Here is a 17,157-nt window from a genome sequence, read left to right as displayed (position 1 = left end):
TATATAATGCTTCTATCAGATTGGAAGGCAAAAACCTGGTGATTCCCTTTAAGGAAACTGACCTCATTTTCTTATTTTCTGGCTGGACTTCTCTACCATATTGCATTCAAGGGTTAGATCCTATCCCAACATGTAGTAAGTATAATAATAATAATAATAGTAATAATATCAAATGCCTCCAATTAGAAATTTAGTATTTTTTTTTCTGAAATAGCCATATTGCTTACCTCATTTTCAGAGCATTGCAGCATAGGAATCCATGGTTACGACCACGCATATAGTCACAGTTCATTAGTTGTTCGTGGTTCTAACCATAGGTACCCAAGGTCCTGCAATGCCCTGCACATGAGGTAAGCGACATAGTGTATCAGAATCGAAGGTATTTGCTAATATTCTTATTATTACACCTACTACATATTGGGATAGGATCTTGGAGATGGGAATACCTCTTTCAGTCTTGTATTGTTTCTATCATACAGATGGACAAGGTATCAGCAGATTTGACTTTTAATAGTACCGTTATACTGATGACACCCAATTATATATATATGTCTACTCATACATTACTATTAAACCCATTCTGATTTTTAATTTAAACTCAATAGATTAGGAGAATAGTACAAGAGGAAACAATAGTTCTGCTTAGTTATGTTAACCAGATCCAGAACGTTATATGATTTCTTTTCTTAATATATCTTTCTAGAGGTCGGAGCTCAGTGTTTCAGAAACTGAGCTTTAATCCCCTGCAAAGGCGTCGAGTTAAATGATAAAATTCTGGCTGCCTACAGCTGCCACTAGAAGAAGCATGGAAGCTTACCGCACACTGTTTATACATTGAACTCTATAACTATGGCTTAACAGTAGATTTGGAGCTCAGAAAAATGTTCCATTACGTATTTCTTTGCCTTTTTTTTCTAGTCTATAAAAGGTCCTAATCTATGCTTATTTATAGTCTATAAAAGGTCTTAATCTAAAGAAGATTAAGACCTTTTATATACTGAATCTACAGTACATTTGGAATATATACAATGCTTGTAAATGATGAATTCTTCCAAATGTGGAATAGTTTGGAATTATTGACATTTTTAATATAGATAATTATGATGATAATAATAATAATAATAACCACCTAATAAAGCTTTTTTTGTTCTTCATCTCCTTTAGGTATATAGTGAAGAAAAACATCTGACCTATTTGCGAAAATGCCGGAGCAAAGTAATGATTACAGAGTAGTAGTGTTTGGAGCTGGCGGTGTGGGTAAAAGCTCCCTGGTTCTACGCTTTGTAAAGGGTACATTTCGAGAAAGTTATATACCGACTATTGAAGACACTTACCGGCAAGTGATCAGCTGTGACAAAAGCATATGTACTTTGCAGATTACCGACACCACCGGAAGCCACCAGTTTCCTGCTATGCAGCGCCTGTCTATATCAAAGGGACATGCCTTCATTTTGGTTTACTCCGTCACAAGCAGGCAGTCTCTGGAAGAACTGAAGCCAATCTATGAACAGATTTGCCAGATTAAAGGAGATGTAGAGAGCATCCCCATCATGTTGGTTGGAAATAAAAGCGACGAAAGCCAAAACAGAGAAGTGGACAGCTCGGATGGAGAAGCAATAGCAAAAAAATGGAAATGTGCCTTCATGGAGACATCTGCCAAGATGAACCACAATGTGAAGGAGCTGTTCCAAGAGCTTCTAAACCTTGAGAAACGCAGAACTGTGAGCCTTCAAATAGATGGAAAGAAGAGCAAGCAGCAGAAAAGGAAAGAAAAACTGAAAGGCAAATGTGTTGTGATGTAAAGGCTTACATAGTGCTCCTCTAGCCTTGCGGCGCTGGATACGATAGGGAAACTGCATGCACAACACTTGGCGATGCACTATTTTATCATCTGGAAATTAATGGCACATATTTTACCTGTTTTACCTCATATAATGATTGAGGTAGAAATGACTAGACTTGAAAATAATTTAGTGTCAATTTCATCTTGTTCAATATCATTTAATAAGACTCGATTGTCATTTCCAGCATGCAACTTGCTAGAAATGCTTAAGAAGAAAATTTAGATTTTTTTCTATATATATATAAATATAAAGACTGAAAATATAAAATTGCATGTGATAACCATGCATATACAAATAATAAGGTGAAATAACATTACTCTTTCCTGTGGATAGCAATAGCACAGGATTTTGGCTTTCACAACACGTATATTTGGGGTTTATACCTAAGGAAATATTAAACGCAAATGACTATGTACCTTTCTTGCATGATAGGACATGTCCATGCAACTGCTATATTCACTTTAGAGCATATTTTATAGAAAAATATATATATATGACACATAACCAGACATGTTTTGTTTGTGCATTTTTTTTCTTAATGTTGGTTGCCTTAAAGAAAATTCTTCTCCTTCAAATTGCTTTTTAAAGGGACTGGACAATGAACTGTAATGTAAGCCAGCGTTTTCACCAATTAATGCATTCCACATTGATCAGATCTAAGTGTAAATTTTACTTTCGATCAACAACGTCCCGGGAATATTAGAATTATACAAATATCACCAAATATTCCCAATATAAACAATTATTTATTTAATAAAAAATCAACACCACAGTGTAAGTAAACAAGTGATCACTAGATCATGTACATATTAAAATATTCCAGATGACAATGAAATATAAGCAAGCAGACACGATTCACAAACAACTTCGAGCATAGGACTTAACTTAGGCTGAAAATATAGCAGCATTCAACATCCAAACTTTGGAGTCTAACAGTCCATAAGGTCCAAGCATATATGTGCTGTTGCTCTTTCAGAAGTCCTTTCAATATAGGTGAATCGTCCACTTAGATGTCATATAATTATTCCTTCTTAGTTCCTCCGCCATGGAAGCCGCGCGCATGCGCACAAGCCTTTGTACGGAGGATCTTCTCATTGGATCATGTGACGCGGCTCTCCTGGGACGCTTTGTCCGTATCTATGGAGGCCGCGCGCATGCGCAGAAGTCTCTATTCCTATTTTAATATGTACATGATCTAGTGATCACTTGTTTACTTACACTGTGGTGTTGATTTTTTATTAAATAAATAATTGTTTATATTGGGAATATTTGGTGATATTTGTACAGATCTAAGTGTACATTCACCGGTGAAGATCATGTTACTATTTTTTATTTTATCTTGATTCATAACTGAATCATTTTGCAGAGCTGAATATATGGTTCTGCCGGTTGCTATATGTAAGATATCAGTAATTTGCCACCTGACCCAATTGCTATTTTAGTACTATAGCTTTGCTATGAGTTTTTCTCATGCTATACTGGTTGGGTCTAAGGCTTAGCTTCCCAGAATAGAAATCAGGAGAGCAAGCACTGTGTAGACATTGGCCAAGTAGGATACACATAAGGCAGGATATATATATATATATATATATATATATATACATGTGAGAGAAGTGAAGAAGAAGCTATCACAATTGTAAGTGCAGCTGTGGTGTGGAGGGGAGATGTCTTAAAGGGAACCTGTCAGGTGCAATATGCACCCAGAACCAGGAGATGTTCAGGATCAATATTTCTAATCCCTGCCTAACTGTTCCAGCATCTAGTAGCATAGATCTTTAGAAAAAATATTTCTAAAGATCCTTTATGATATGCTAATGAGGCCAGCGACTAGATGCAAGGGCATTAGTTCCCTTGGCTAGTCGACCCTCTTAGCATGTAAGCACACCCATACAGGCATGCTAACATGCTAATGAATGAAGCAGAGGTATGGTCGCACTCACCTCTGCTCCACCGCACCCAAAGCTAGATTTCGGCTCAGGGCACATGATCCCTGCACTTAAGGTCATGCGCACTATGAAGCCGGGTGTATGCGTCCTGGCTTCAAACTGGCGTAGTGCACATGACCGGAAGTGCTGGGGACTTTTGATCATGTGCACTGACCTTATGCCCAGCGTTCTGAGGCGGTGCAATAGACACAGGTATGTGTGTCCCTGCCGATGATGACGCTGAACAGTGGGCATTGAAAACCATGTTATCACGCCCTTGTGGGCGTGCTAACATGCTAAGAGAGTGGATTGAGCGCAGGTACTAACACCCATATGACTAGTCCTTGCGCTCATTAGAATACGATAAAAGATTTTTAGAAATACTTTTTCTAAAGATCCCTTTATCTATTCTAGTGTACACAGGGACGGTTAGGCAGGGATTAGCAATATGCACCCAGAACTGCTCGTGGTTGTAGGTGCATATTGGACCTGACAGGTTCCTTTTAACTCAGAATCAGTAAAAGAAAAGTAAAGCAAAGTACTTCCAAAAGTACATGTACATTATATTTAGTTGTCAATTGTAAAATGATCTTCAAAGGTCAACCTAAATATTAAGAAAATTAGATTAAACGATTATTCCGATCTCCAAGATCCTATCCCAATATGTAGTAGGTCTAAAATAATAATAATATTATCAAATACCTCCAATTAGAAATGAGACACAAGAACATTGAACCAAAGCACATCTCGCATCAAAAATCAAAGCCACTCCATATGGCACATAATATTAGGAAGAAGAAATGGAGCTTACAAGGCTGTTAATGTAAAAATATCCAAGTTTTTATTATACAAAATTCATATTATATTAAAATAGTTTCGATCAGTATAGAAAAGGTACATATATGGTGCTACATAGAGAAAAAGGTGAATTACCACACATAAGTGGGAGAGCAAAGGTGATAACACCCCACATGGACATAAAGGGGCAAAGGGTCATACATAAATATAGATTATTATTATTATTATTTATTATTATAGCGCCATTTATTCCATGGCGCTTTACAAGTGAAAGAGGGTATACGTACAACAATCATTAACAGTACAAGACAGACTGGTATAGGAGGAGAGAGGACCCTGCCCGCGAGGGCTCACAGTCTACAGGGAATGGGTGATGGTACAATAGGTGAGGACAGAGCTGGTTGCGCAGTGGTCTACTGGGCTGAGGGCTATTGTAGGTTGTAGGCTTGTTGGAAGAGGTGGGTCTTGAGGTTCCTCTTGAAGCTTTCCACGGTAGTGGAGAGTCTGATGTGCTGAGGTAGAGCGTTCCAGAGTATGGGGGATGCACGGGAGAAATCTTGTACACGATTGTGGGAAGAGGAAATAAGAGAGGAGCAGAGAAGGAGATCTTGTGAGGATCTAAGGTTGGCTGGCTAGTGACTATGGCGCCTCTGTCTTAGTAACAACCATAATTCTATATAGCCCAATCAGCATAGATCCATAAGGCAGGACAGAGATTTGCCAAATATCAGGCTAATCATGAAAAAAGTCACAGAATGACTAACAAATATGGCGCCCTCACCCTGGCTGGACACATGAGGTAGTGTAGCCAAATCGGCATAAGTCCGTTTTATGCCGGATAGGGATCGCCAGTACAAAGCCAGTCACATAGAGAAGACCCTAAGAACCCATAACTTACACATGGTTAAGAAGAGGGGCGAACACCAGAGCGTCCCAGGACAGTGCCACGAGCCTTCCACATCTGCTGGCTTCATCAGGGAAGGTATACGGCAATTGCCGCTCAAGGACCTTATAACGGAAGTCGCTAGACTTCATTGGGCAGCCCATGACCTGGAAAATGTGTCCCAGCCAATCGGATCCCCGCCGCCGCGCACGCGCATCGCGCGCCCAACATCACACGCCCCTCAGCCATCCAATGGGAGAGGGAGCCCGGAGCAAAAGGACACATGCTCCAAGGCCACCCCCATCCACAAAGGACCGCCAAGGGGCGGGCAAGGAAGGCGAGCGGCGCGCGCGGGCCACGGAGATCAGAGGGCGGGACACAGCTCCCAGCTAGAGTCCGTCAATCAGCCATCAGGTTGCCATGGCGGCGCGCACGCCAAAGCACGGCGAGAGTCCGCACCACGTCCCCGGCAATCCAGTGAGGGGGGACGCGGCGGACCCCCGGGCCCAGGGGTCCGCAGCATCCGCCCCCACCAAAAGGGACGCCGGGCAGGCAGCGGGGACAACAAGCCGCGCGATGGGAGCGCGCACAGCAACCAGAGGGCGGGACAGGCTAATAGCTGGAAATAAGAAATGTGAACAATACATAAGTATCCTTGCCATCCTATAGATAAGACCACAGGAATGCGATAACAATGGCATCAAACATATTACATAAAACCAGAGGGCAGGAGAATTATTATGAAGAGATCTTCTTAAAGTAGCAGTACGTCCATATCATAACGGAATCATGTGCAAACAATTTCTCCAAAAAATCGATGTCTGGTCCAAGTCCAACATGTCAACCACAATGGATAATAGCTAGACAAGGTCCTATGAAGGCAAAAGAAATAAATTAAGAACACTGAAAATTAAGAATAGGGCCAAAAAAAGAGTACAAAATAATTAAAAAATCCTAAATTAAAAAATCCTAAATTAAGAAAGAATGGTGCCGTACATGAAAAGAGCCACTCATAGAAACGGAGCGAAATTTAGAGCCTCATTAAGGCCCTTTGGTGTAACCGTGTCCAAAATGGTAATCCATTTCAGTTCGCGTTGGGCCAAAAGTCTTTTGACATTTCCCCCCCTAATCCCACAATGAATCACGTCAATACCCCTGACCATAAAGGATCTAGGGTTGCATCCATGGACCATTTTAAAGTGGCGCGGTATAGTTTTTAATTCTGCCACGTTGGTCGCTGTGGTTGCCGCCCGAATGTCCCTCACATGCTCCCTTACTCTTACTCTTAATTCCCTTGACGTCATACCTATATAGATCATATTACAATCACATGTTGCATAATAGATGACGTTGATGGTAGTACAGGAGATATGTTCTCTTATAGGAAAATTTCTTCTCCCATCACTAGTATGGAAAGAAGAGCAGCGGGAGACATTCGGGCAGGAAACGCAGCGACCACAAGGGAAGCAACCTTTAATAGGTCCAGACGAACCAAAAGAAATACTGGTCACTGGTGGTATGTAATGACTTTTGACCAAGTAGTCCTTAAGGTTTTTACATCGCCTGGCAGTCATCAAAGGTACAGGGGGTAGACGTGACTTCAAAGTGGGATCAGATTGAAGGATCGGCGCGGCGGCGGGGGGGATCCGATTGGCTGGGACACATTTTCCAGGTCATGGGCTGCCCAATGAAGTCTAGCGACTTCCGTTATAAGGTCCTTGAGCGGCAATTGCCGTATACCTTCCCTGATGAAGCCAGCAGATGTGGAAGGCTCGTGGCACTGTCCTGGGACGCTCTGGTGTTCGCCCCTCTTCTTAACCATGTGTAAGTTATGGGTTCTTAGGGTCTTCTCTATGTGACTGGCTTTGTACTGGCGATCCCTATCCGGCATAAAACGGACTTATGCCGATTTGGCTACACTACCTCATGTGTCCAGCCAGGGTGAGGGCGCCATATTTGTTAGTCATTCTGTGACTTTTTTCATGATTAGCCTGATATTTGGCAAATCTCTGTCCTGCCTTATGGATCTATGCTGATTGGGCTATATAGAATTATGGTTGTTACTAAGACAGAGGCACCATAGTCACTAGCCAGCCATCTATATTTATGTATGACCCTTTGCCCCTTTATGTCCATGTGGGGTGTTATCACCTTTGCTCTCCCACTTATGTGTGGTAATTCACCTTTTTCTCTATGTAGCACCGTATATGTACCTTTTCTATACTGATCGAAACTATTTTAATATAATATGAATTTTGTATAATAAAAACTTGGATATTTTTACATTAACAGCCTTGTAAGCTCCATTTCTTCTCCAATTAGAAATGTAGTATACTTCTTCTGATTAGCTATGTCACTTACCTCATGTGCAGGGCATTTTAACTTAGGTATCCATGGTTACAACCTTGAGCAACTAACTGATTAACTCACTATATGAGTGGACGTAACCATGGATACCTAAGCTGCAATGCTCTGCACATTAGGTGAGAGACATGGCCATATCAGGAGAACTATACTATATTTCTAATTGGAGGTATTTGCTAATATTATTATTATTATTACACCTACTACATATTGGGATAGGATCTTGGAGATGGGAATACCCCTTTAAGTAATAGAAGTCATGTGATCGATTAATCGATGTGCACATCAACTGTAGACTCATATTAAATACATTTAGCCCACCATCAATTCAGTCCTAGGACACAAATATTGATCTTAACATCCAGTTTGGCATCTCAGTTTGGAGGGAAACTAGATGGTACCAATTTAGATATTTCAGCTAAGTAGATGGCTGCTGCCCAAAATAGCCACAGCCTATTACTGCACACAAAGGCCATTAGCAGCCATCATCTTACAACACTGGTCATCAACAATAAGATGATTATATTGTAGCTGACATGGCATTATGCACTAAAAGACCATCCTGTATAGTCTGAGACAATAAAATAAAAAAATCAATTACGTATAGCTATGTATTTCAAAACAATACAAACTTCTGGCTCAAAGGCCAATAAAGAAAACATTGTCATCCTAAACAGTAAATTGTTATTTTGCTTTCCTCCTAGACCTTACATATTTGTATTTGTCTTAAACTACAATGATCATAGTAATACAAAGAATAATACATTAAACACATTATGAGTGCGTCCCACGATCAGTGTTTGCAGCGTTTTGGATGTAGCGTGTTTTTGCTGCGTCCAAAACGCTGCACTGTACAGTACAAGCATAGTGGATGAGATTTCTTGAAATCCTGTGCCCACTGTGCTTGATTTTTCGGCAGCAAACACTAATCTGCGGTGCGTCTTTCCAGACCGCAGCATGTCAATTGATTGCTGCAGATTCGCATGCGTCCTCTGTAGGGAGAATACAGCGAAGAAACCGCAGCGCAATGAACCCTGATCGTGGGCACAAGCAGCTGCAGTCTGGTGCGTTCACCTGCCACCTACGGAGCAGACGCGCAGCCCTGCAGGGCAGGACCCGCTGCATCCAGGACCCAGCGAGTCCTGATCGTGAGCACATACCTTAAAGGGAACTTGTCAACAGGTTTTCCCTATAAAAAACTAAATCCCCTGCCACAGTTGTCTCCACCAGCACTCTAACTCCCCCACATATCTAAGAAAATACCTTCTATAATCCTGCTGCACCAGTGGGTGTTGCTGGTCTATACAAAGGGCCTCCTTTATCCGCTGCAGTATCTGGCCGTCCTGCCATGAGTGACGTGGCTTGCATCTCTTATGTCATCCATTCAGTCTGTTATGCTGGTGCAGCTCCTATTTTTATTGTGGAAGTGCATTAGTTGAACAGACAGTGGAAGACCAAAGAGCCACGTCAATCAAGGCAGGAGGCCCAGTGATTATGGGGACAGAGAAGGCACCGAGTACCGACCTGCAAGTAGTTCTAGATGAAGTTGGTAAATCAACCCCCTAGCTTAATACATTGTTGTTGTGGGTGAGCAGTTTCCTATATCCCCCATCCTAAACCTGCTTCCCACTGTAAAGACCCTATTCCGCTTGTCTTTGTGCCCCTTGCCTTTTGAGCACAGACCTGTGACACCTGTCACACCGGATCTTGCCTAATAGCATATGGTGCAAGAAGAATATAGAAGGTATTTTCTTAGACATGCGGGGGAGCTGGGCCCTTATGAACTGGTTGGTGGAGTGCTGTTCAAGACGATTTAAAGGTGGTATATTAGCTTATATAGGGAAAACCTAGTGATAGGTTCCCTTTAAATAAATCTTGCATTTGCTCCATGAAAAACGGAATGTCCAGCTTAAAAAGAATATCTTTAGATGTGATTAAAATATATAAACCAACCACCATCTTCATCATGGATGATGCATGAACAGAGAATTCATTCATTTAGTTATTTTAATGAGAATATAAAGTTATATCTGGACAAACCATTTTTATGGAGCAAATGCAGGATTTATTTAATGTATTTAATTTAATTACTATTTAGTTATTGACTTGTTTGTTGTATTACAATAGTCATTGTAGCCTAAGACATATACAAGTATGGGATGTCCAGGAAGGTTCTGCCGGTCAGTCTGCTTCTGTTCTCACACAGAACACTGGTTACATCTCGATACAGGAAACTTTTGTTTTGAGCACAACCAAGAACAGAAGGTCTTGGCACCCAGGATCATTGCTGGTATCTTTGATCTGGGAATGTTTCTTAATTTAGTTATTTTAGTTACTTGTATATTTTTTTATGATAAATATATATAAATATTTTTAACTCAAAATAGACATCTCCTTAACAATAAATGAATTTAGATGTCATACAACTATTGACACTATGAAAAAGGGGTTATGTTTAGTGACGAGCGAGCACTACCATGCTCGGGTGCTTAGTACTTGTAATGACCAGTTGGATGCTAAGAGGGGCACAACTCAATTACCGGAATATAATGGAAATCAATGGGGAAATCGAGCATAAGATCGAGAAAATGCTCAAGTCTCCCAATTGACTTCCATTACACTAAGGTGCTCAGGTGCCTCGCACCCATTCAAGCGTCCAACTGGTCGTTACGAGTACCAAGCATCCGAGCATGGTAGTGCTACTCCTCACTAGTTATGATCATTCAGAAATCTCATAGGTAAGGAAGCATATAGGAGACATTTTAATCATAAAATCATTCTTTTATTGTTTCTCCATAAGTACAAACAGCCAAAGGAAAAAAGATCACATCACCATCCGATAGTGTATAATAAATGTCCCAGATGTAGGGTTGAAACCCTACGTCTGGGACATTTATTATACATTATCGGATAGGGATATGATGTTTTTTCCTATGACTGTTTTAACTTCTGGTGAAACAATAAAATAATGATTTTATCGATCAGTGGATGTGTTGCACTCTCTCTTGGTGAATTTCTGGATTGGTTGGACCTTTGGCTGTGCAATCCTGGAGCCAGGTGAGCTGAAATCACACTTTCTTTGGGAGACATTTGAATCAGTTGATCATCTAAAGCCCTATGGCCCCTCAATTCTGTACCCATCCTTCTCCTTGCGGAAAACTATATATGAAACATTGTTTAATTGTTGAGTGCTTGGTGATATGGCAGTGAATTCCTGTAAATCTAGGGAGTACTTTTGTAAAGGCTAACTCATACAGTGCTGTCCAGCTTCTATAGATTTTAAAATAATTGCGGATTGAAGCCCTACAACCAATATTGTGAACCCTTTGATTATGTGACAAGTTACTTCCCAATGACCATGACAATGATGTGCTCATTATAGTTTTATGATATCATTACATGCAGTACTCTTGCAAGTATGAACATTTTATTGTACCTATTATGAGACACCATGTGCTTGCCTATCAGCCATAAGCCGTCTTGATGCTGGCAGGTTAAGTACCATAAAATGTTCTCTTCCTACTATATGGATATACTCTCCAAAATAAAATCTAAAACTCTTGTTTATAGGATATCTAAATATTGGTTATTTTTTTTTAATTTGTCACCATGCTTAACTATAACCACATAAGAGCATGAGGCTATTACTACTGCATGTGATGGCTATATAATAATATTTATTCGTTTAATATAGCACCATTAATTCCACAGCACTTTACATACTTTGGCAACACTGTCCCCATTAAGGCTCACAATCTAGGTTCCCTATCAGTATGTTTTTTGAGTGTGGGAGGAAACCAGAGAACCCGGAGGAAAACCATGCAAACACGGGGAGAACATACAAACTCCTTGCAGATGTTGTCCTTGGTGGATTTTGAACCCAGGACCCCAGCGCTGCAAGACTGCAGTGCTAGCCACTGAGCCATCGTGCAGCCCTATATCTACCAATCACGTTCCTTTGCCTGGGCACCAACTACAATATTCAGTCTCTTTGTTGTGTTTCCTTTCATAAACCGTGTCTTTCAGTCCAGTGAGTCAACTGTGGAGATTTTGTATAAAACATGTGTAAGAAATTGTCATGATTTCAAACACCTAGGTAGTACCAAGAAAAGTTACTTTTCCTTGAAGTAAAGTAGTGAATAATAAATATTCAGATGATACACAGTAGTCCAAGATGGCAGCTACCCATTGAGCCTGATTGGTCTGGCCTAAAGGCACCATTAACACTGCATGTTTGAAAGCACAAACTATGTAAAGGAATAGAAGAGAAGCTAGATTTATTGTACTGTTATCTACTGCTTAGATATGCAAGAACGCCCTTTCCTTTATCACTAATCAGATCCATTAAATTAATTGCTCAGATTATAATTGGGATGTCATTTTTCTGGCATTATGTACAATTAGACCTTAGACAAGACTGGAAACTCTTAAGTTCTGAAATGTTTTATTTCATTGACTTGATCTTTATGAGTAGCATTACATGGGACTATACTGTTCTTACTTTCTAAACTACTATTATGATCTGATCATTAGTATTAATTATTAGTTCTACATTTCTTGTATCCAAATGTTTGCTTTAAATTATAAACATCACCAAAGTCTGTAACTACAGGGGAAGGTCTAGAGAGTCATGTTCAGTACACAAGTTGCTGTAAGTGGTGCTGAGGTGGGCATTCGTGTTAACAAGTAAAAGACATACAATATTTTTGGGCAGTAATTTGACTTGGCATAGTCGAGAGGAGAAGTGTAGCTCTGAGCTACAAAAATCTTTAGACATTTTAGCATGCAAGATTTCAGATGTATTCCTTTGTGTGGAAAGAGCAACAAATTAAAGGGATGGTCCACTAATTGAACATCCCCATTTCGCTGCAGAAAGAATCCATAATGAAAGAAAAAAAAGCCGATTCCATGCGCTCTGAGTGCAGCCCCTCCCATAGACAGAGCGGGATCTGCAGGCAGAGCGCAAGGAATAAGTGACATGTCACTTCTAAGAACGCGCGCTTCGGGCAGCAGCCGAAATGCTGCGCTCTAATACGCCACGTGCGCACGTCTCCTGCATAATCTTCATAGATTATGCTGGGGACGCAGGACGCATGAAGTTACACTGCGGTGCAGATCGCAGCATAACTGCATGCAAATACGCAACGTGCGCACATAGCCTTACTATTAAGGATTCCCGGAACCAGTGTAGAAGTTGTATATAAACTTTTCTTATTACATAATGAAGGCTCTAGCCTTTAAAGGGAAACTATCAGCAGGTTTTTGCTACCTCATCTGAGAGCAGCATTATGTAGGCAAAGAGACCCTGAATCCAATGATATAACACTTAGATTACTGGGTTCACCCATTCTGACACAATGTGCATGTTTAGCTTTAGTCCTGTAGGAGAGTCCGCTGAGCTGACCCACCCACACCAGGCTCTCTATATGAATTGTACATTGATTGTGAGGTGTCAATCAGAGGAGGGGGTGTGCCAGACAACAAGGCACAAGCGAGCTAGCCACAGCAATGATATGGGTCCAGTTGCTAAAACAAGCATATAGACAAAAGATAGGACTGTGACAACACAGGCATGCCTAATCTATCTGTCTTATCCCTTACAGCATGCTGGCTTCAGCTTATATAGGAAAAACCTGCTGACAGATTCCCATTAAGAAGGGGTGGTTCAAGTAGTGTAGAATTCCTTTAAGGGTACATGCACACAATCAGTGTTCACAGCGTTTTGGATGCAGCATACTTCAGCTGTGTCTGAAACTCTGCATTGTACAGTACAAGCATAGAGGATGAGATTTCTAGAAATCCCGTAGCCACTGTGCTTGTTTTTCCCGCAGCAAACACTGCCCTGCTGTGCGACTTACCGAGCCGCAGCATGTCAATTGATTGTTGCGGAGTCGCAAGTGTACTCCATAGGGAGAACAGAAGCAAGAGAACGCAGTGCACCGAGCTCTGATCATGGGCGCGGGCAGCTGCGGTCTCCTGCGTTCTCCTGCAGAAGAGACAATGCAGCCCCACAGGTCAGGACCCGATGAGCCCAGGACACAGCGAGTCCTGATTGTGTGCACAATCAGCTGCGGTCTCTTGTGTTCTCCTGCAGAGGAGACTCGCGGCCCCGCAGGTCAGGATCCGATGAGCCCAGGACACAGTGAGTCCTGATTGTGTGCACAAGCAGCTGCGGTCACTTGTGTTCTCCTGCAGAGGAGACTCGCGGCCCCGCAGATCAGGACCCAATGAGCCCAGGATACAGCGAGTCCTGATTGTGTGCACAAGCAGCTGCAGTCTCTTGTGTTCTCCTGCAGAGGAGACTCGCGGCCCCGCAGGTCAGGACCCGATGAGCCCAGGACACAGCGAGTCCTGATTGTGTGCACATACCCAAAGGCTATGTGCCCACGCTGCGGATTTTGCGCGGATTTTGCTGCGGATTTGCCGCGGATTTCCCGAAAATCTGCAGCAGCGGCACTTCCAAGCCATTTCAATGGCATTTTGGAAATGCTGTGTCCATGCTGCGGATTTTTCCGCTGCGGATTTGCCGCGGATTTTGATCCGGAAAGATCTGCAGCATGTCAATTGTTTGGTGCAGATTTGGTGCGGATTTTTGGTTTTGAATGGGGAAAAAAAAAAAAATCCGCATCAAAATCCGCGGTAAATCCGCGGCAAATCCGCGGCAAATCCGCGGGTGCGTATTTGCCGCGAAAGTCGCGAATTTTCAGGTGACAAAAATCCGCAGGTACATTCTACTGTGGACACATAGCCTAATACTTTCCCGTGGGTGAAAGAAATCCGAACTTTGTCTTAGGCCTCTGCCACACTCACGTGAATTTCACGCACGTGCCGAGAGACACGTATTTTCCCTGCGTGTTGCGTGCAGGTAAGTACGTGTCTCTGGTACGTGCGGGCCACCTGTGTTCTACGTGCGCTATCCGCGATAGCACACGTAGAATCAGTAATTATTATACTCACCTGGTCCTTCCTGCTGTCCGCGCTGCTGTCCGTGGTGCTGATCCTCGGTCTCCAGCCCTCCCGTCTCCCCGCTGCTGCTGCTGCCAGGCAGTGAAGTGAATATTCTATGAGATTAATGAGCGGCGGTCGGCAGCAAGAGGCAGCAGCGGCAGAGACAGGAGGGCTGGAGAAGGTGAGTTAATGTTTTTTATTTTTTTCCCTGACGTGTGTTTATTCCGGCGCGTGTCACACGGGACCGCATCCACACTACACCCGTGTGGTACGGGTGCGGGCCGTGTAACACCCGTGCTGCCGGAGAAAACACTGACATGTCAGCGCTTTGAAAATCGCACACACGTACAAACGCACACGGACACACGTTCCGTGTGGTTTTACGTGTGTGTGCCTGCTACCATAGGGTAGCATTGCTGTACATGTCTCCGTGCCGCCGGTACGTGTAAAAAATGACAAACACGTGCCGGAGGCACGGATGTGTGGCACAGGCCTTAAAATGAACATGTAATTATGTTACTATAGGCACAATATACTGACAACTATAAATATTAAAAACCTCCAATACTCTAACTAAGCACAATTGGGATATTTCATTTGATGTTGAGAAAACTGTTCCATATCTGTATAACACTAACCTGTTTACTATGTGATAATACAGACTTTAGAGCGCAAATATGGCACTGTATTTTAGAGCACAAAAAGTGGCTTCAAGTCTGAGCCTACGGTATATGTGCATTATGTATAGTTCTCTGGTGTTAAAAGTTTGCTACTTAATTGCTACAATTTTTTGTTGCATTACTGGTAAAGAAAAAGAAAACACATTGGAGTACCAAGATTAGCGCTTACGTTAAAAACACTACCATATTATATAGCTTTGTATGTATCCATAAGGTAAGCCGTTGTGATAGAATAGCTCAGATATTATCCTAAGACGTTTAGTCGGAGGCCACAGATGGCTTTGGAGGGCTAAACCTATAGTTAAGCCACCTGTCTGACAGTCTAGCATGCAATAATAGGTTAATCTTCATATGCCAATATCATGACTTTAGTAGTCATCGCTTGGTAAAAATACCAATCCATGAGTGTTGTGGAGTCCTCGAATTAGATTTGTAAATACTTGATGCCACCTCTCAAGTTTACTTTTCCATTTTTGCACCCACATCTAACTATGACAGCACACAATGCATTCGCTCTATTTACCTTGACATTATCTAATTATAGACTGGCATGGAAATATATTTTCTTGTCTATTTATCGTGGTATTTTTGTGTTTTGATGGAAAACTATTAGCATTTGCTGTCTGTTGACTGGTAGTATTGTTTCCATATAGCAAAAAAACAGCGTTTACATGATTACTGTATGTATTATCGGAATAGTTTTAATGCTTTAAAGCACTGAATATGTAAATAAAAGAACGAGAAAAGATGAAGGGTAGAACTTCAAAAGCAAAAAATCATCAAAGCATTAAAGCAAAAAAAAGTCAATTATTTTCTATATTTTTATACGTTTATTTATTGTGTTACATATTAATGTCATTTCTTTTTTTTACATTTTTATTCATTCACAATCTCCAAATTGTTAAAGCCATGATGTATGTTAGAGTCTTGCATGGATCCCAGCAAGGCCAGTAAGCAATATTAGATTTGAACCAGTAATTGCTTTCCGATTTTTTAACCCTTATATGAGTAGTGTACTTTTTCAGTACTTTTTGCATAGAGTTCGCTGGTTTCAATGATTGTTATGCTATAATTGGTACAAAATGCTTATTTTGGTAGTAAAAAACAATAAATTGTAGAATATATAAAATAATAAACAGCTTTAAGACATTTTCTTTTTTTTTCTTTTATTTTTAAATGTATGCAAACGGAAACAAATTGTTTGATATGTACATTGGATATATTGAACATGTATGATGAATGGCTAATTTTAACACAAAAGCATGATATTTATTATATGACACAGTGTAGCACTCAGGCTGTATTTCTTGTTGAACCTTCATCAACTTTACTCAATATACAGATACAGAAATCATCTGTGCCTACATGTTTCTATGTTTCCAGTGCTGTTATGACTATAATGAATCATGAGAAAATAAAGTTTTAACTATGAAGAACTGTTTGGAGAATATTTTTAAAACGTTAAAATGATAAAATGCAAAACCTAATAACCTGTGTAAAGGAAAAAGATTTCTGTTTCAGAATCCCTTAACTGTGTATTAAACTAATAGTTGCAAAAGTTGAGGATCAAAATGTATATAGATTATTTGCCAATTACACTTTCACCAAAATTTTGCTCATGAAGTGTAAGTAAAGAATGGATTACTATTAAATTTAGCTTAAAGCTACAAAGGGGTCCACAGTTTCAAGGGGTTTTCCCGTGCTGTTTTATTCTT

The 17,157-nt window shown here is 41.0% G+C and overlaps 1 protein-coding gene and 1 long non-coding RNA gene across 3 annotated transcripts in view; both read left to right on the top strand.

Moving 5' to 3' along the window:
- DIRAS2 (DIRAS family GTPase 2) overlaps nt 1-4,603 on the top strand; it is a 75,446-nt gene extending 70,843 nt beyond the window's left edge. For both annotated transcript variants that reach the window (XM_075318949.1, XM_075318944.1), the window contains exon 2: nt 1,165-4,603. In XM_075318949.1, coding sequence (XP_075175064.1) covers nt 1,203-1,802 — 600 coding nt within the window. In that variant the 5' untranslated portion in view covers nt 1,165-1,202 and the 3' untranslated portion in view covers nt 1,803-4,603. The remainder of the gene's footprint in view (nt 1-1,164) is intronic.
- A 6,070-nt stretch (nt 4,604-10,673) lies between these two features.
- Nucleotides 10,674-16,878, top strand: LOC142245928 (uncharacterized). The gene is made up of 2 exons (XR_012724818.1): nt 10,674-14,600; nt 15,254-16,878. It is a non-coding gene; the product is annotated as an uncharacterized LOC142245928 (long non-coding RNA).
- The last annotated feature ends 279 nt before the right edge of the window (nt 16,879-17,157 follow it).

This window comes from Anomaloglossus baeobatrachus, chromosome 1 (assembly GCF_048569485.1).
Source record: "Anomaloglossus baeobatrachus isolate aAnoBae1 chromosome 1, aAnoBae1.hap1, whole genome shotgun sequence".
NCBI classification, from domain to species: Eukaryota; Metazoa; Chordata; class Amphibia; order Anura; family Aromobatidae; genus Anomaloglossus; species Anomaloglossus baeobatrachus.
The sequence above is the reverse complement of the archived record's forward strand: the minus strand, read 5'-3'. Positions and strand labels throughout refer to the sequence as shown.